Source organism: Bubalus bubalis, chromosome 4 (assembly GCF_019923935.1).
Source record: "Bubalus bubalis isolate 160015118507 breed Murrah chromosome 4, NDDB_SH_1, whole genome shotgun sequence".
NCBI lineage: Eukaryota > Metazoa > Chordata > Mammalia > Artiodactyla > Bovidae > Bubalus > Bubalus bubalis.
In genome coordinates, this window is record NC_059160.1 from 149,609,993 (window position 1) to 149,629,811 (window position 19,819).

At 36.7% G+C, this 19,819-nt stretch overlaps 1 protein-coding gene across 5 annotated transcripts in view; it reads left to right on the top strand.

Moving 5' to 3' along the window:
- Positions 1–19,819, top strand: part of ADK (adenosine kinase) — a 566,593-nt gene that overhangs the window by 440,677 nt on the left and 106,097 nt on the right. For all 5 annotated transcript variants that reach the window (XM_045165559.1, XM_045165562.1, XM_045165561.1 and 2 more), the window contains one exon: positions 18,721–18,756. In XM_045165559.1, the coding sequence (XP_045021494.1) occupies positions 18,721–18,756 (36 nt within the window). The remainder of the gene's footprint in view (positions 1–18,720; positions 18,757–19,819) is intronic.

Genomic DNA, 19,819 nt, shown 5'->3' on the forward strand with positions numbered 1-19,819 from the left:
ATTGGATGTGAAATAAAGGCCAGATTGTTATTTTCAGTCATGTGGTGCATATTTCCATATGTTCTAAAAATCCTTAAGAACTTGGCATAAAGTTCTGCTAAAATAATTTCTGCTTCTTAAATGACAGGTGTCCCATCTTTTATTGTAGTGTTAACTCAGCATCCATACAGTATGGAAATGCATAGTACGAAAGATAAATGTGTAAGCATTTGCCTCAGTGTACTACAGTGTACATTCACTTGCGGCCTATTTCTACATCCTTCCTCTCCTTCACCTGGCCTCCTTATGTCTTTACTTTCACCTTCTTTTCATTTTAACCACCATCATTTCTCTATCAGATGGTTCTTGTTTCTACTTCTGAATACATTTAAATGCCATTTATGCAGTCATAAATTCTTACTAAATTTATGTTTAAACCTAGTGGGATTCAGCAGTCATTTGAAACTGCAACATAATTATTAAATGTTGATTTTAATACCAGTGATGATTCACATTTTCCAACCTCTGTATTTTGCAATTTGTTTCTCTTGGCAAGAGTTTGTTTTCATATACATGAATAAGGCAAAAGGTTTCTTGAATTTTGGCTTTCAGAAAGAAGGAATGAATCTTTTACTGTCTTCTGGTGGTTTGGTCACTAAGTCGTGTCCGACTCTTGCGAGTCCATGGACTGTAGCATGCCTGGTTCCTCTGACCATGGAATTCTCCAGGCAAGAATACTGGAGTGCGTTGCCATTACCTTCTCCAGAAGTGAAAGTCGCTCAGTCCTGTCCAACTCTGCGACCCCATACAGTCCATGGAGTTCTCCAGGCCAGAATACTGGAGTGGGTAGCTTTTTCCCTTCTCCAGCGGATCTTCCCAATCCAGGAATCAAACCAGGTTCTCCTGCATTTCAGGTGGATTCTTTAGCAACTGAGCTATCAGGGAAGCCCCACACTGTCTTCTAAAATGTTGCTTTACCTTTAGCAAAATGATATAAGCAGTAAAAACTGACAGATATTTAAATCTGACTGATTTAGTCCAGTCATTTCTTGGTAGAGTCTCTGGACTTTCTGCTTAAGGAGCTTTCTCTAATACGCTTTCTGTAGTTCTTAGGGACCTTCCAAAAACTCATTTGTATAGTCATTGAATTTTAGACTTAGATGGACTTTAGAAAGTATTAAGCCTCTAGTTCTCAAGATGAGGAAACAGAGTTTGCCTTGCCCACAGTCACACTAGAGGTAAAGTAAGAGACAAAGAAAGAACTGGAATCCACGTTTCTTGATTCCAAGTCCAGGATTCTTTGATTTTATTTCATTATTTTATGTAACTTGGAAGGAAAGCCTAAATAAAAAGTTTGCCCAAAATTTATTATATTGTGTATATTTTATAACTTGTCATTTCTATACTTTACTCTTTGAGTTAAATTATTTTGTATTCATCACCTGTTCTCTGATCTGCCATCTAAAAATCTTCTCCTGTCTTCCCTTTTATATCCAGTCTGTATATTGCCAGTAGGTAAATGACTCTTTCTAAAGTGTAGTCCCTAATTAGGGTGCCTGTCCACTCAGAAACCATAATATCTCTCACCTCCTCCATCTGTCTACCACATAGTTAAATGAATTAAATCCAGTCTTCTAACTCATTGCAGTGTAAATCTACCTTTCAAATCTTAGTGCTTTTGAGTCCTGTATTCATACCTTCTGATCCACCCACATTGGACCACTTGCTGCTGACAGGCACACCTGTCGTTTTCCGTACCCTCCTATCCTTCCTGAAATTTTGCCTGTCTTTTAGATTTATAGCAAATTCTACTTCTTCCATAAAGCCTTTTCTTTTGTTTTCTTTCCTTTTCACTTCCATTGTAACATACTGTAGTCCGAGTTTAATTTTTGCTTTCATCTTCATTCTTTCCTTATTTTTGATTAATCAGATGAGTCTTGCACAGTGCCTTATAACTTTGGAAATAAAAAGTACCTAAAAAGTATCTAACATGCTCATTGGTTGCTAAAATTCTTATGAAAGATAGGGATTACTACCCTCCCTATATTCCTACAATAGATAATCAAAAAATCTGTCCAGGTCGTTAGAACCAAGAGAAGTCCAACAACTCCCATGCCTATCCAGCAGTCAATAGTATCTGACTAACATTGTCATGGTGATTACATGGAGGCTGGAGATACAAAATGCCTGTTATGAAATGCCTGTTCTGAGCCTATTATAGTCACCAAATTTCACATTTTGTGCAATATCTGTAAAATATACAATGTTTATATTTTGCTTTGGGGAAACTAATAAGAGGGCTTTTTTTCTTATTCAGTTACACATAAAATTATGCCGTGTTCTGTGGCAGCTGTGTTTTCAGATGCTGTGCGTGATAATACACTGAGGAATTTAGGATGCTCCTGAAAAACCTTAAATAGAACTTGACTTTAGTATTTTTTCATATATGCAGTTTACGTAGTTTGCTTCTTAAGAATGTACTGTTGCTTTTTTGTGAATCTTGACTTTTCTTGCCATCCTTTCAAAGAAGAAAAATAAATTACTGTCTACCTATTAATTAGCAGAGGGTAATTGAAGAAAGTAGGGAAAACCACTAGACCGTTCAGCCATGATCTAAATCAGATCCCTTATGATTATACAGTGGAAGTGAAAAATAGATTTAAGGGACTAGATCTGATAGATAGAGTGCCTGATGAACTATGGATGGAGGTTCCTGACATTGTACAGGAGACAGGGATCAAGACCATCCCCATGGGAAAGAAATGCAAAAAAACAAAATGGCTGTCTGAGGAGGCCTTACAAATAGCTGTGAAAAGAAGAGAAGTGAAAAGCAAAGGAGAAAAGGAAAGATATAAGCATCTGAATGCAGAGTTCCAAAGATAGCAAGGAGAGATAAGAAAGCCTTCTTCAGCAATCATACAAATAAATAGAGGAAAACAACAGAATGGGAAAGACTAGAGATCTCTTCAAGAAAGTTAGAGATACCAAGGGAACATTTCATGCAAACATGGGCTCGATAAAGGACAGAAATGGTATGGACCTAACAGAAGCAGAAGATATTAAGAAGAGGTGGCAAGAATACACAGAAGAACTGTACAAAAAAGATCTTCATGACCCAGATAATCACGATGGTGTGATCACTCAACTAGAGCCAGACATCTTGGAATGTGAAGTCAAGTGGGCCTTAGAAAACATCACTACGAACAAAGCTAGTGGAGGTGATGGAATTCCAGTTGAGCTATTCCAAATCCTGAAAGATGATGCTGTGAAAGTGCTGCACTCAATATGCCAGCAAATTTGGAAAACTCAGCAGTGGCCACAGGACTGGAAAATGTCAATTTTCATTCCAATCCTAAAGAAAGGCAATGCCAAAGAATGCTCACACTACCGCACAATTGCACTCGTCTCACACACTGGTAAAGTAATGCTCAGAATTCTCCAAGCCAGGCTTCAGCAATACATGAACTGTGAACTTCCAGATGTTCAAGCTGGTTTTAGAAAAGGCAGAGGAACCAGAGATCAAATTGCCAACATCCACTGGATCATGGAAAAAGCAAGAGAGTTCCAGAAAAACATCTATTTCTGCTTTATTGACTATGCCAAAGCCTTTGACTGTGTGGATCACAATAAACTGTGGAAAATTCTGAAAGAGATGGAAATACCAGACCACCTGACCTGCCTCTTGAGAAATCTGTATGCAGGTCAGGAAGCAACAGTTAGAACTGGACATGAACAACAGACTGGTTCCAAATAGGAAAAGGAGTACGTCAAGGCTGAATATTGTCACCCTGCTTATTTAACTTCTATGCAGAGTACATCATGAGAAATACTTGGCTGGAAGAAGCACAAGCTGGAATCAAGACTGCCGGGAGAAATATCAATAACCTCAGATATGCAGATGACACCACCCTTATGGCAGAAAGTGAAGAGGAGCTAAAAAGCCTCTTGATGAAGGTAAAAGAGGAGAGTGAAAAAGTTGGCTTAAAACTCAACATTCAGAAAACGAAGATCATGGCATCTGGTCCCATCACTTCATGGGAAATAGATGGGGAAACAGTGGAAACAGTGTCAGACTTTATTTTTGGGGGCTCCAGAATCACTGCAGATGGTGATTGCAGCCATGAAATTAAACAACACTTACTCCTTGGAAGGAAAGTTATGACCAACCTAGATAGCATATTCAAAAGCAGAGACATTGCTTTGCCAACAAAGGTCCGTCTAGTCAAGGCTGTGGTTTTTCCAGTGGTCATGTATGGATGTGAGAGTTGGACTGTGAAGAAAGCTGAGCGCCGAAGAATTGATGCTTTTGAAGTGTGGTGTTGGAGAAGACTCTTGAGAGTCCCTTGGACTGCTAGGAGATCCGACCAGTCCATTCTAAAGGAGATCAGTCCTGGGTGTTCATTGGAAGGACTGATGCTAAAGCTGAAACTCCAATACTTTGGCCACCTCATGTGAAGAGTTGCCTCATTTGAAAAGACCCTGATTCTGGGAGGGATTAGGGGCAGGAGGAGAAGGAGACGACAGAGGATGAGATGGCTGGATGACATCACCAACTTGATGGACGTGAGTTTGAGTGAACTCCGGGAGTTGGTGATGAACTGAGAGGCCTGGCGTGCTGCGATTCATGGGGTCGCAAAGAGTTGGACACGACTGAGCGACTGAACTGAATTGAATGTAAAGGTATCAGAGTAGGAAGAGAAGTTATTGATAACTGAAAATCTCTATAATAACAAATCCACTGTTTAGTGTTGGTTGTCCAAGTGAATGTTAACCATGGCAGTGATATAGTGAATTACTCTGTTTGAAGTGGAAGTGAGAGAGATAGCAATGTGCTCCTAAATCCAACTCCTTGCCTTCATCTTGCAGTGGCTAATCCAATATTGCCTAATTACCAAACTCTTCTGAGTTGGTGAGCACATCTCAGGCAGGCCCCTGTTGTGTGCAAACCATGTCTAATCTGCTCTGTCTAGTGAAGAATTGACTTTCCTTTTTTGTGAGGTATAGTGCCTGTTAATTAGAAATGTAATTCAGATTATTCCTTTCACAATGAAGTTTTTAGGTATGTTATCATTGCTTCTAGCTTCTGTTTCCAAAGGTTCACTATCTAAATTAGATCTTGTTCTTGGAAATCTTGGACATCCCTGGTGGCTCAGATGGATAAGAATCCACCTGCAATGTGGGAGATCTGGCTTGATCCCTGGGAAGGGAAGATCCTCTGGAGAAAAGAAGAGCTCCCCACTCCAGTATTCTTCTCTGGAGAATTCCAGGGACAGAGGAGCCTGGTGGGCTATATACAGTCCATAGGGTCGCAAAGAACTGGACATGATTAAGCAGCTAACACTTGGAAAACTTAACACATAAGATCAATTTATGAAGATCAGTTTCTCTTCTTTTGAAATCAGAAAATTTAACATTAGGTCTTGAGCTGCACATGTATGGGGTGGTATCTATAATGATATGTGCACTGACAGTGAAAAAATGATATGTATTACATTGGATGTATTAGCATTCATTTACTAAAGGAAAAAAATGTCATTTTAAAGTTGTGAATCTACCATAATGGGTTTTTGCTGGTTATAAGCTCATTTAGACTTCTATTTCTATCCCACGTGCTATAAATTCTCTAATTATCACATATGTCAGCAAAGTAAAATAGTAGCTTATCATAAAACCACCTAGTAGATAACTTATCAAGTCCTCAGACCTGAGTTGAGACTTGCTATTTACCCCTGTTATTTAATCTGTATGGAAGAGGTTGTTTTATGGGTTTTGTTTAGTTATTTTTGTTGATTTTCTTTGTAGCTGTTCTTGCTACTTCCATTATAAATATTGGTGCTTATCTTTGTTGAGCTGTATTAGACCCTTTGATATCCACTATCTGGCAGTGACGTCTGGACTGTGCCTATCTTTGAAAACATAGTTTAATATTTCAGAGTTAACCATTCTTCCAGGAAAAACTATTTCCGTGATTATTTGTGTGATACTTGGAAAGAGACAAGTGCCAAAATCCTTAATGGTAACTTCCCAGAGCAGGACAACTGCAGAAATAGCACGATATACCGATTAAATGAATACTGTCATGGAACACATAAGGCCAGCAATTTGCTGGCCAAATCTTAGATTTCATTCCAGATAAGCTCAATATACATGAGTAGAAAGATCTTTTACCTTTTAAAATATGTTTCTTTTAAAACAGCTTAACTCATTCCAGCTCTCATTTATTTAATTCATACTCTGTATGAGGCATAATTCTAAGATACGATATAAAAATTAGTTCTTAAGAAACTCATAAGCTAGGGGAGAAAATACACCAGGTAAATAAATTGTAAAGCAGTGTAAGAAATAACAGAGAAATATACAGAGCACTCTCTAAAACAGAAGTATGAAGCACAACAAATCAAGTCATTGATCTAATGTAGAGGTAGTTCTTCTTTGCTTAATGTAGGTGAGTGCTTTGTCCTTATCATTTGGTAAACCAACAAAGATTTATTATCTGTTCTGGGCAGAGCAACATATTAGATGTTTTGAGGATATAAAATAAAAAAGTTTCTGTGCTAAGATTTTATAATCTAGTAAGATAGATAAGCTGTCTATACAAATAACTATTTCCAGTCTGTACATAACTGCCAAGAAAAGAAACCTTTACAATTTTAGCAAAACTCTTCTGCAGTGCAGAAAGCCACTTCTGGAGATGGGAAGGAAAGACCATGAACAATTCAAGAAGGCTTCCATTAAGGAGAAGATGGTTGAACTAACCCTGGAGGGATTGGTAGGATTTTGACAAGGGTGGTTGAAGGGTATTCTAATTCATTTAGTGCCTACATGTGCAAAGTAGCATGAAGGCAAAAAAGCCTGAGGCATGTTCAGAGAATAACAAGTATTTTAGTTTGAGTGGCATCTGGTACATGTACAAGGGAATAGTAAAAGATCAGGCTAGAAAGAAAAAGTAGGGGCACTTTATGGAGGACCTTTGAAAGTCAGGCTTTGGAACTTTTATCAGTACTTTATCAGGAAGCAGTAGGTAGCTTTTTGAACAAAGGCTAATTAGAGTTGATATTTAGGAAGGTAGATCTAATGATTGGGTTTAAGGATGCATTCAAATATGCATTTAAGAGACTATAGCAGTAATCTAGGCAAGAGATAACACAGGCCTGACCTAGGTTTCTCTGGGTAAGAATGACAAGACTGTGTAGGCATTGTGCTTATAAAATGTACTTGGCAGAACTTGGAAGCTGTCAAATGTGAAGAGAAAGAAAATGTCAAAGGGACTCTGGAAGTGAGGAAGTATATCTGAGGATGATACCAAAAGAAAGGAATAAAGGAAATTACCCCTAAAAAATGTAAAGAGAGGAAAGATTGAAAAGTTGATAGCTGAATTTCTAGGTAAGACTACGTTTAGGGAAGTTAATGAATTTGAAGATAAGCAACAGGGAAGGTGAGAGAGAAAGGGAAAGATGATATATATGTAACAGAAAAATAGGGAGAAATGTTTCTCGGAGAGGGTGGAAAAATTCACACTCTAAAGCATCAAAAAAAAAAAAAAAAGATTTTCAGTTTTTCATCTGTTAAATTATCCAATAAAATTGGGAAAATGCAAGCAAGAGGGCTTAAATATGTAGGAGTAAGTGGGAAGACTGACCAAAGACTAGAAAGAGGGAAAATATTTATTCAGGAAATGAAGACTAATTGGTGATGCAAAGAAATTTGGACAGGGATTAAAATTATGCTTCTGAAGAAATAGAAGGAAATGGCTGTTCTTAAAATAGGAGAAAATAAATATTTCTTATAATAATGATTCCTAACTTTTACACTATGGAGAAATCCTTCATCGCTCTAGAAAAAGGATCAAGTCCTATTCAGAAAGGTGAAGGAGAAAGCCAGAATTGGTGACCAATGGGGAAAGTTTCTGAAATGGATATAGGTAGAAGCCGATTTATAATACTATGTACAGTAAGTCAAAAATACTTTTAACAAAAATCCCCTTTGTTAGCCAGTCACTTTATAATGTTCAGTACAATAAACATGCCAGTACATTGTTACTACCTCTGTGCTGAATTACCTTCATTTCCCAGTGTGTTGTTGGTATCTAATGAAAACTCATACTTTGTTACAGAGACTCCTAAGCACATAGGCAAGCACTTGGATTAAATGTGTTATCTCAGATTCTGACAAAAGGTTTGCGAGGAGGAGGTGGGGAAGGCAATTCCCTGGCAGTTCAGTGGTTAGGACTCCTCACTTCCACTGCAGGGGACAACAGGTTCCATCACACATGGGTGGCCCAAAAGGAAAAAAAAGAAAGGTTTTCAAGGTAGATAAATATCTCTTGATTCTAATTTGTAGACTTAAGATGATTGTCTCCCATTTCATTATCAAATGCAATACTGGCTTTTCAAAAGTATCTTTTTAAACCTATTTATCCTAGAGGAAGGGTAGGGGAGTTATGCTTTCAGTTAAATATTTATGGAGATACATATTATGTTGGGTGTTTCCTATCATCTTTCTGTAATTATTTTTTTAATAGCCTGACTTTTTTTTCCTTTGACTTCTATGTAGTTTCATTTTTGTTGTGGGTTTTTTTTGTTGTTGGTGGTGTGTTCTTCACTTTCTTTTTTCTTTTCCTTGAGAGACCTGTATTGATTGTTACCACCATGCCTAACCTTGTTTCTTCCCAGTGGCCGTTATGAAAATTCTAATTTTGTCTATATCAGACTTGTTGATAAAGGCATAGTGCTTCTGTATACTTTCTGCATAATTATTGTGAGTCACCTGGCAAGAATGAAAATAATACTGGGTTTTGGTGATACTTGGATGGAATGTGTTATATACATATCCGTAGTTTAAATAATTATGACCTGAAGAAGAACTACCTTTTCCACCCCTGACCGCCATCCCCAACCAGAGGTAGGAGATTAGATGCTTCTCAGTTTGTTTTTTTTTTTTGTCTGTTTGTTTTTTAACTATTTTTTGTTATGTTATTAAGTCACAATGTGGTTCTATAAGTTTCTTTTTAAGTTAATCAGTAATATTTTGGACTGTGAATGTTATTATGATTTCTAATTGTTTCCTCTTCTCCCTCAAAAGACCAAGAGACTCAAAGAATAGAGGAGCTTTTAGGATAGGTTCTGCTGTTAGGGTCATTAGGGTGGCCATAGAGGGTGGAATCTATGTAGCAGTGATTATCACACCTTGACCTTAGGAAGGTGTGATAGGAAGCTTAGGAACTTTAAGAAGCTTAATGCATGAAATATAGAAAAAATAAAGGATATTGGTGCACATATGAGAGAAAAGATTTATTAAAAAGATACTTAATAAAAATGCCAATCTCTCCTCATCCTAAGGTCTTCCTTTCCTTTTTTGATCTAATTTTTAACACTGATCAGTAATACCTTTCTCATTGCCCCACATAAACATGTATCTAAACTTGTAAGAATCAATTATTAATCTTGTCTTTTAATGTTTTTTATTAATATAAGTGATTTAAGTTTTAGATTTTTTTCTTTTTCCAATAAATGAGGGAAGTAAGATCTGTCTAAAGATACACTTTACTTATCTTAAGGTTAACAAGCTGTAGCCTGGTCTCCATCGGCCTTCAGTTCTTCACTGGTAATGCAGTAAAAAAGAAAAATGTCTGTTTTAAAACTTATAAGTATTCTACTAATAGCATAATACAGGGATTGCTCAAGTTCAAGTGACCTAACATACATATTTGGAGTCCTGGAGAGGAGAAACAAAAAGATATTTGAAGTAAAAAAGAGTGAAAATGTTCCAAATTTGAAGAATACTATAAACCCAGAAATCAAAGAAGCTCAACAAACCACAAAAGAAACAAGGAAAAAAACTACACCAAGGAACATCATAATCACATTGCATAAAATCAGTGATAAAAAATCTTAAAACAGATATTTAAAGATACATTCTATACAGAGAAACAAAGATAAGAATGCATCTGAGGGCTCCGGTCGCTCAGGGATGATCTGTCTGCTGATGCAGGAGACATGGGTCTGATCCCTGATTCATGAAGATCCCGCATGCTGCAGAGCAACTAACCACGTGCCTAACTAACTAACTATTGACCCTGTGTTCTAGAGCCCAGAAGCCAAAAAAAGAATGCATCTGAAACAGTGCAAGCTGAAACTCAGAGAAAAATTGTCAATCTCAAATTCTATACCCTGCAAAAATATCTTTCAGAAATGAAAATGAGGTAAAGACAAAACAGCTAAAAGAGTTCATCAATAGCGGACCAGCACATACCATTCAGAAATTATCAGATCCAGATGCCAGCTATTATGAATACATTTTATTTGGTATTGGATATATACTTTAATGTCTCTGAACCTTCAGATTTTATTTATGAAAGGAGAAGAATACCTATTTTATGGGATTTTTATGAGGATCAAATGAAATAAGGAAAATAATTGACACCTGTAGAGTGTCTTCATTATGCCATGCACATGGTATCTCACTAGAAATGGAAATAAAACACTCAATAAGAGGCCTACTCCCGTAATCATTTTCTTATCCTATCACCTCTCCTCTTTTTTTTAGCAGCTGAAAGACTTGGATTATTCTACAAGTTAGCCCAAATAGCTAGTCAATCAAATTTTGATGAAATACATTTCCTAAACTTGCTTTCCTTTACCTACCATCATTAAATATGCATAACAGTGGGAGTGATGAACAGCTTTCCTTGGTAAAACAGACACATCACCTAGTAAATCATTTTGTGAAAGGATTAAGTATGTTCTAAACTGAACCTAATTTATTTGGCTTATAATTCGGCTAAGTAATTTTTTTTCAGTCATGTTTATGAAGGTATACTTTATACACTGTTTAATTTTTATCATTGGATAGGGGCCATGCTTGTCTTTATAGCTTATACATTGCCCCACAGAGTTTTTGACACTCAATAAATGTTAAATAATATTTCTATTCAGCATTCTGCAGGCAGGAAGCATATGGTAATAAATGCCAGAGCACAGGTTGAAAATCTCCCAGAAGTTGTATGTTCTTTGAAAAACCAGTACAGATATTTTCATGAATGAAACATTTTAAAAGGGGTTTCTCAGATTTATATTTACTTAAAAATATTCTCCAGCCTTTGTTTATTTACAAGTTAAAACTTTTACTCTTCACAAATAATTTAATATTAAAGTGGTATAACATTAATTCAGTCTCATAGGAAAATATGTAAATATTTTTATAAATAAGTACAAAGTACATTTTGTAAATAGTACAAGGTAAAAGTAACTCATAGTGTGAAGGATAGCATGAAGAAATATTAGAGGCTTGAGTATCAGTTAGTTCGGTTCAGTCGCTCAGTTGTGTCCGACTCTTTGGGACCCCATGGACTGCAGCACACCAGGCTTCCCTGTCCATCACCAACTCCCAGAGCTTGCTCAAACTCACGTCCATTGAGTCGGTGATGCCATCGAACCATCTCAACCTTTGTTGTCCCCTTCTCCTCTCACCTTCAGTCTTTCCCAGCATCAGGGTCTTTTCAAATGAGTCAGTTCTTTACATCAGGTGGCCAAAGTATTAGAGTTTCAGCTTTAGCATCAGTCCTTCCAATGAACATTCAGGATTGATTTCCCTTAGGATTGACTGGTTTGATCTCCTTGCAGTCCAAGGGACTCTCAAGAGTCTTCTCCAACACCACAGTTCAAAAGCATCAATTCTTCGATGCTCAACTTTCTTTATAGTCCAACTCTCACATCCATACATGACTACTGGAAGAACTATAGCTGGGGTCTTCATTGCCTAAGAAATGTCTCTGCCTTTTAATATGCTGTCTAGGTTGGTCATAGCTTTTCTTCCAAGGAGCAAGTGTCTTTTAATTTCATGGCTGCAATCACCATCTGCAGTGATTTTGGAGACCAAGAAAATTAAGTCTATCACTGTTTCCGTTGTTTCCCCATCTATTTGCCATGAAGTGATGGGACCAGATGCCATAATCCTATTATTTTTTGAATGTTAAGTTTTAAGCCAGCTTTTTCACTCTCCTCTTTCACTTTCATCAAGAGGCTCTTTAGTTCTTCGCTTTCTGCCATAAATGTGGTATCATCTGCATATCTGAGGTTATTGATTTTTCTCCCGGCAATCTTGACTCAATCATGTTTTTCATCCAGCCCAGCATTTCACATGATGTACTCTGCGTACAAGTTAAATAAGCAGGGTGACAATATACAGCCTTGACGTACTCCTTTCCCAACTTGAAACAAGTCTGTCATTCCATGTCCGGTTTTAACTGTTGCTTCTTGACCTGCATACAGATTTCTCAGGAGGCAGGTAAGGTGGTTTGGTATTCCCATCTCTTGAAGAATTTTCCACAGTTTCTTGTGATCCACACAGTCAAAGGCTTGGGAGTAATAAATAAAGCAGAAGTAGATTTTTTTTTCTGCAACTCGCTTGCTTTTCCATGATCCAGCAGATGTTGGCAATTTGATCTGTGGTTCCTCTGCTTTTTCTAAATCCAGCTTGAACATCTGGAAGTTCACAGTTAATGTATTTTTGAAGCCTGGCTTGGAGAATTTTGAGCGTTACTTTGCTAGCATGTGAGATGAGTGCAACTGTGCAGTAGTTTGAACATTCTTTGGCTTTGCCCTTCTTTGGGATTGGAATGGAAACTGACCTTTTCCAATCCCGTGGTCACTGCTGAGTTTTTCAAACTTGCTGACATATTGAGTGCAGCACTTTAACAGCATCATCTTTTAGGATTTAAGCAATATAAGTCTTCATAGTGCTACAGTCCATGGGGTCACAAAGAGTCAGACATGACTGAGCAACTTAACTGAGCTGACTATAGGGAAAAAAAATAAACAGCAGATAGTTCTTTATCATTAAATGTCAGCATGACTCAAAGGTGTATCACTGCTACAGCTAAGAAATGGTTAATCACAATTAAGTATAGAAAACCATTTAGATAATATGTTTCTAAATTATCTTTCCTTTATTTTCTCACCTGTGATTGATCTGTTAGCCACGCTTGTTTGGTTTGACTTTTGCCAGGATTTTTTTAAGGATTAGCATAATCTGAATAGAGAGATTTTCTGAATTGGACCATGTTAGTTAACCTCTTAAAGGCTTAGGTTCCTCATGTATAAGATGTGGATAGAGAAACTGGGCACAGCTTAGTTTGGTGCCTCTCAATTCAGTCTCTTACAAGGCTGAAGTCAGGATGTCAGCCAGGGCTGTAGTCCTATCACTGCTTGGGGAGAATTCACTTCCAAGCTCATTCACGTGGCTGTTAGCAAGCCCTAGGTCGTCTTTGACGGTTAGTTATGGGCCGCTCCATGGGGGAACTCACATCATGGTGGCTTATTTCCCCTAGAGCGAGAGCTGAGAGAGAGCGTGTGAGCAAGAGAACGAACGAACAAGACATCCCATCACTTTTGGTCAGGTATTTGTTAAAAGTGAGTCTCTTGGTCCAGACAACACACAAAGGGGAGGAAATTTTACAAGGGCTTGAATATCACCAGTTAGGGACCTACACAGTAGGCAACCAATTTAGAGGCTTCCTGCTACATACACATATGATCCACAGATAGGACAAATCATGGAATGTACTCTGGATGCTCTGAAATTCATTTGCTTAAATTTTCCTAAGATTTTACCAAAAGCTTGAATTTCATAGGTGATATGATTTTATAGTTCACATTAAATATTTTCTTTATTCCTGGTAATAATCCAGTCAGTTTTGTTGGCCTCAGTTTTACTAATATGTACTGAATGACTTGCCCAAGATTACATATCAAATGAGCTATAAAATGACAACCTTAGTGTAGGTCTTCTAAGCCAACTACTCTTTTCATTTGGCTGTAACTGCTTCCTGACCAGTACTATCTTGCATTTAAAGCCTTCAAAAAAGGCTTCATACATATAATTGTATAAAAATATATGAATATTCTTTATATGCAGAGATTTTTATACATAGATTTATAGAGAGAGAGACAGACATAGATATCATTCCATCTTAGACTCTCATGTACACCATACCATTTAGGATTTATAGTATTGTTTCAAATATTGCAAGTCAAAGTCTAATAAGGTATATAACAGCTGTAACACTGATGTATCTCTAGCATTATAGTATCTGTTAGCCTAAAACTATCCTTGCAGGGTAAATACTAGTTGGATGGAGAGATGAACAAACAAAATAGCAGAACTGTTTGGTGGTTCCATTCTCCCTTGGCTTTTCCCAGAGCTCTGGCTGGACTCCTATGACTTGAGTGAAGACCATGCAAACTCCAGTGAGTTTTCTGCTTCCTGTTTGCATTGGAGCAGCAAAATAGTTGGTTTTGAATGGATGAGCTGCCTTCTGTGGATAGTCAGAAGTTATCTTTCTTTGGTCCTAAGTTAGTTTCAGTCAACACCCAAGATCCCTCGTGTCCAATATCAAAAAACAGAGTGGTAACATAAGCAGATAATAGCTCGAGATGTGTTCAGTGCCTTGAAATGTAGAGCCAGAAGTAGGAGAGCAAGGGTTATGGGCTAAGATAGTGGTGGGTAGTTAGTAGTTACACCCTTCAGATTGCCCTGGAGGAAAGAGAGAGGATTTTTTAAGGCATGTTGCTAAATTCTTAAAATAACTTTGTGGTTTGGTTAGTAGGAACATCTTGTTTCCCTGAAGGAAAAGGATGGTTCCTACAAGCAATAAGTTAATTTGGCAAAGTCTCAGGATATAAGGCCAATAATACAGAAATCATTTGTATTTCAATGTAACTAGTAACAAATAATTAGAATAACAATATGGCCTACTTATGGTTTTAGTTTTATAGTGACTACAGATAATTCTACATAAATTAAAATCAAGGTGTTATCAGGCAAAATGCAAAGAAAATAGTTTTCTTCTTAGATATAAAGGAAATTGTTGTATTTTCATACACACAGACACACACTGGAGTTGTTCCTTCCTTTCCTATATAACCTGAGAACGGTGCTTTTTAGTAGTGGTTTGCTAATCCCTTTAAATAGTTCTTCATGTAAGTATTCCATAGTTTTCATTAACCATGAATTTCAGCTTTATTTTTAAAACCTCTGCTCAAAACCTGTACTTGGTGGTTGTTTCATCCTTTTAGCCTGGTCGGTGAAGCAGCGAGCCTACTGCAAATCCTAAATAGCGTGGTGTAGATGAGAGCCTAAGACTTTAATTATATGTCATTTTATTCACAACACTCAATTCCAGGAAGGAAAAAAATGACTTTGTTGTTGTAAAAAGACATATGTGAGTATCATTCATTGTAAACCAAAAATGATACTGTATTATAGCTTAGACAACAATGGGAACTGATTTTGAAAATGTGACCTGTATGAGAAACTGAATAATAGTGAAAGTTATCAAAATGGAAAGTAGTGTTAATGTGAAATCCAGCCTTCTCAGAAATACTCTTTCCTGGCCTGCTTCGTTTTGCTTTTGTTGCTTGTCATGCATGAATGAAAGTGCTACACTCTCAGGGGAGCAGGAAAGCCTCTGTGTCGGTTGTTTATTTCCTTAATCCCTCCTCCTTTGTGATTTTTGATGTCAGATCTAAAATGGAAAGCCTGTAAATATAATGATTATCACATGGATAATCACCTGCATTAGGAACCGCCATGCTTCTCTATTCTAACCCTAGCTGTTCTCCACATGTCACATCCACTCTGCGGTTGGATTTTAACCTGACTGCTTCATTAGATTTGTGAAACTCAGTACGTGGCGCCCTGGGGCAGCACAGATGGGGACTTGCTTGTTTTCTTTTCTCACTTTTACTGCGAAGGCATGCTAAAAAGTCCTTTTCAATTTAGTGTGATCAGTTCACTTGGAATTACCCCTGATATTTGGAACCTGCCTTACTGTTCTGCCCACCATTTATGCCTTTTTTCTTCCCTGATTTCTGACCTAATGCCTTTTCTTTTTGTCCCTCCATGCAGTGAATCTTAGGACTAAAATTCTCCTTCAAATTCTTACTGGGTCAAACTGTTCCTCTGTGTTGTTTTATTTGTTTTGCTGTGAGGGAAAAATAAATGTTGTTCCATCGTTGTATCTACAAACACCTTCAGATCAGAGGTTAGCTGTGGGAAAGTCTGCAGTGATGTGAGCCAGCTGCCTTTACTAATGGAGTGACTGGGGGCACCAACCCAAGATCAAAGGAAGGTGGGAGGAAGTCAGGAGATAAGATCTTTTTAAGCTATAGAACAAGTGCTTAGCTTTTCAGTGATAGGGCACAGCTCTGCAAACCTGTGTGAGGGGGCGCTAAGATAGAAAATTGAATTGACTTTTCTTCAGCATGTCCTTCTTCAGTCAGAAATAAGTTAGTGCTTGGAATAGTTTACAGATGTGGAAGAGTCCTAGGGCTCAGTTTCGTTGAAGAATAATGATCTGACATTGGTAAATATGCCTTCTTGCAATTAGTCAGTTCTATTGTACCATAACAGATCACAGTCTATTGCTTCTTACTTTGGGGAGCAAAACTGGACATTAAAAAGGCAACTTATCTACTGTATGTGACTTTTGAGTTTTTATGTCTTAGTACAATTTTAGTTGTACAGACTTGTCATATTAACTTTGTCTTACAGTCCTTTAGGTTTCTTTCATGCCTCTGATAAAGCTCCATATAAATAAGTAGTTCTCGCAAAGCTATTTTATTGTTTTTTTCATATAAGAATTAGCTTGGTTAATTCTTGAGTTGGACAACTTGGAAAAATTCTACATTGCCATCTTTTGAACCCTATCCTTTTCCTTGACATCCAAGCTAGTAAATATTATTGACTGTCTGGTATACAAGATTCTGGTGTAAGTAAATTGTCAAGAAGGCTAACCATCCTTACACCAATTGTCAAGATCATGATTTAATTTTTTTATCTGTATCAACTAAGGTTAACTCAGTTTTATGCTTCTCTAGTGAACAGCCTAAGGAGTTGTACTTTCAGCTTATCACTTTCTATTAACTTCAGTGTTTGATTGTGATAGTGTTTTTCGATCTTCTCAGACCCTCAGAGTGGTTCTTTAAACTTACGTGGTATTAGTATATTGGGCTATAAGTGCATACGTACTTCTTTTCTCTGTGTTTTCCTTAACATGTAGATAGTACCCAGATTTGTGCTGGAGACATTAACTGTAGTTTCTGCCTTACATGGTTTGGTGCAGCAGTCATTTTAGTTAAGTTGGATCTGCTCACTACTCAGGCTCACATCCCATCCTTCTATTAATATCTCTTGGCAAAGATAATTTTGGAGGAATGTAAGTTAAGATGTAGAGACTCTTGACAGTTGTCTGCAGTTTTTTTTTTTTTTTTTTTTCATCTTCAAGAGGGAAGTGGAATTGAAAAGTAATATTGCCTCCATTTTCTGTATCAGTACTAAAATGAAAATATATGCACAAAGCAGAGAGTGAAGAAAGGGAAAGGATTTGGTTACACAGATGTGTTTTTGTCATTTGATAGCCTATTATAAGGGCATTAGATTATATAATAATGTTCATCAGATTGTGCCCTTAAGATATATTTAATAACTAGAAAAACATTGTTTAAAAATTTTTAACTAAATTTTAAAAAATATTCAGCGTTTGTTACCTTGTCATCTTAAATCAGAGAGAAATGAGGGGGTAGGCATTTTATTACACAAATTTTCAAACAGGCAAAAGATAGTAATACTGAATACATCTAGATACATTAATATTTTGCCATTTTTGCTTCACTTTCTTTTTTTAAGTTTTCTAAAATAAATTACATATACCATGCCATTTTATCCCAGGATACTTCAGGATACACCTGAAAATCTAGGATTTTTTCATATCAAGTTGATAATTCCTAATATTTGATTTCCATTTCATAATCAAACTTACCCAAAATGTATTTTATAACTGGTGTGTTCAAAACAGTTTCCAATTAAAATCTGTACACTACTCCTGTACATTTTATCATGATGTTGACTTACTACAAAGACCAAGGTGCTTGTCCTGGCTAATGTCCTACCTTATGGATTTGTTTATTAGCCTTCTCAGTGTATCATTTAACTTGTTCTTCTATCCTCTATATATTTCCTGTAGACTACAAGTTACTGAATAAAGTTTTGATTCATTCATGTTAAAAACTTTATAGATGGTGCTCTGTACTACATTATGACAGAAGCCACAGAATATTTGGTGATCAGAATATTAGGTAATAAGATTGATCACTGGGTTAAAGTGATGACTGCTTGATTCTTCCGCTGTAAAGTTATACTTTGCTGCTCGTGACCAGCATATGATCTTTGATACTTTGATTCCATGAAATAAGCAGTTCCCCATCATTCTTTAACCTAATGAATTGAGCATCCATTGATAACCTTTGCCTGAATAAATTTCATCAGAGATTACAAAAAGGGGGGTTTTCTGAATCTAATCTATACATTTATTAGCAAACATTCTTCTTACAGAAAAGTCTTCTGAAAGGTATTGTTTTAATTAAAAACATAACCATCAGCATCTTCCTTAGGCTTCAAATGATTTTCTTTGTCGGGGTCAGAACACCTGAACCCATGGTGACAGCTACAGTAAAAACATGTAACATCTTCTTTATTTCACCTTGTGAAATGTGTTGACATTTGCTGCCTTTTTTTATGCCACGGAAAAAAGAAATCTTTTTTTTCCGTGTAAGAATAAAAATTGAACTATGTGAGTATATTGAGATAATTGTGTAAAAAGAAGACTGTTTGAATGAGTTTCAAAATGGATTATTTCTTCATTACCTAGCACTTTATAATTAACTGTTCTTTTTTCTATTTCAGGAAGCTGCCACTTTTGCCAGAGAGCAAGGCTTTGAGGTGAGTTAACCCACAATTGCACACTGAACAGATCCTAAAGGTTTTTTCTAGCTGATAATGAAGTTCTTTTGGACAGTGATTGATGTGCTATTATACTCTCAGAGCCTCGCAGCAGTTGCCATGGAAACTTGGCAGTCGTCATGGTTTCTTTGTTCTGCCAGCACAGTGTTATGACGCACTCTGCTAGGTCTGCACCCAACATCGCCTACAGATGTTATTTATTGAATTTTGAAAAGCCTCTTGGGAAGCCAAGAGGTTGGGCACGGTTTCAAGCTGCCTCTGCAGATATGGGGCCTGTCAGTTTGTTCAGTTAAAAAGCTACCTCATTAGCTGCATTACATTTCATAAGAATTCACTGCTAAAGCAGTGGTGGAGCAACACTAAATAGTGAAATATAATGTCATTTAAATAATTTCAGCCTTACCACATGTAGATTATCATTATGTAAATTAATTTCCAAAGGTTATACTTAACTGTTGTTAGGAACTGACTAGTTTAAATCCTTCTCATATGAACTTCCTGTTTGAATCTTTTTTTTCTTTTCTTTCTTTTTCCTCATTTCTTTGATAGCATAAAACATATACATTTTCTGAAACACAAAATTGATAATTGCTTTAATTTTCAGATAATCAATTCTGTTTTCCTTATAGAAATATTATCCTGTTGAGATTCCAAACTCCATATAGTTGTTGTTGGCAAAATTAATAGCCAAGACCATGTTTTGACATATGTAGTATCTACCTTCCGATGGATTGTTGGGAAACACTGACTAATCTAAACCCAGGTTAATTGACAGAGATTAACGGAGTGTGTGATTTTTATGACTATCATATTTATTTAGCCAGAACTCTGTAGAATATTGTGTTCTATATAGCAGCTTGGAATGTTTGATGGATGTAAGTTTTTTTAAATTTAACCTGACTAGATCTGGAATATATAGAAACTCTTTCCTTATTTGCATACTCAGTATTGTCTACCATGTACAGAAACTGTGAGCATTGACTGGATATATTAGTAAGCTCACTTTGAACTCTTTAGAGAAAGGTGTTTTATAAAATTGTGA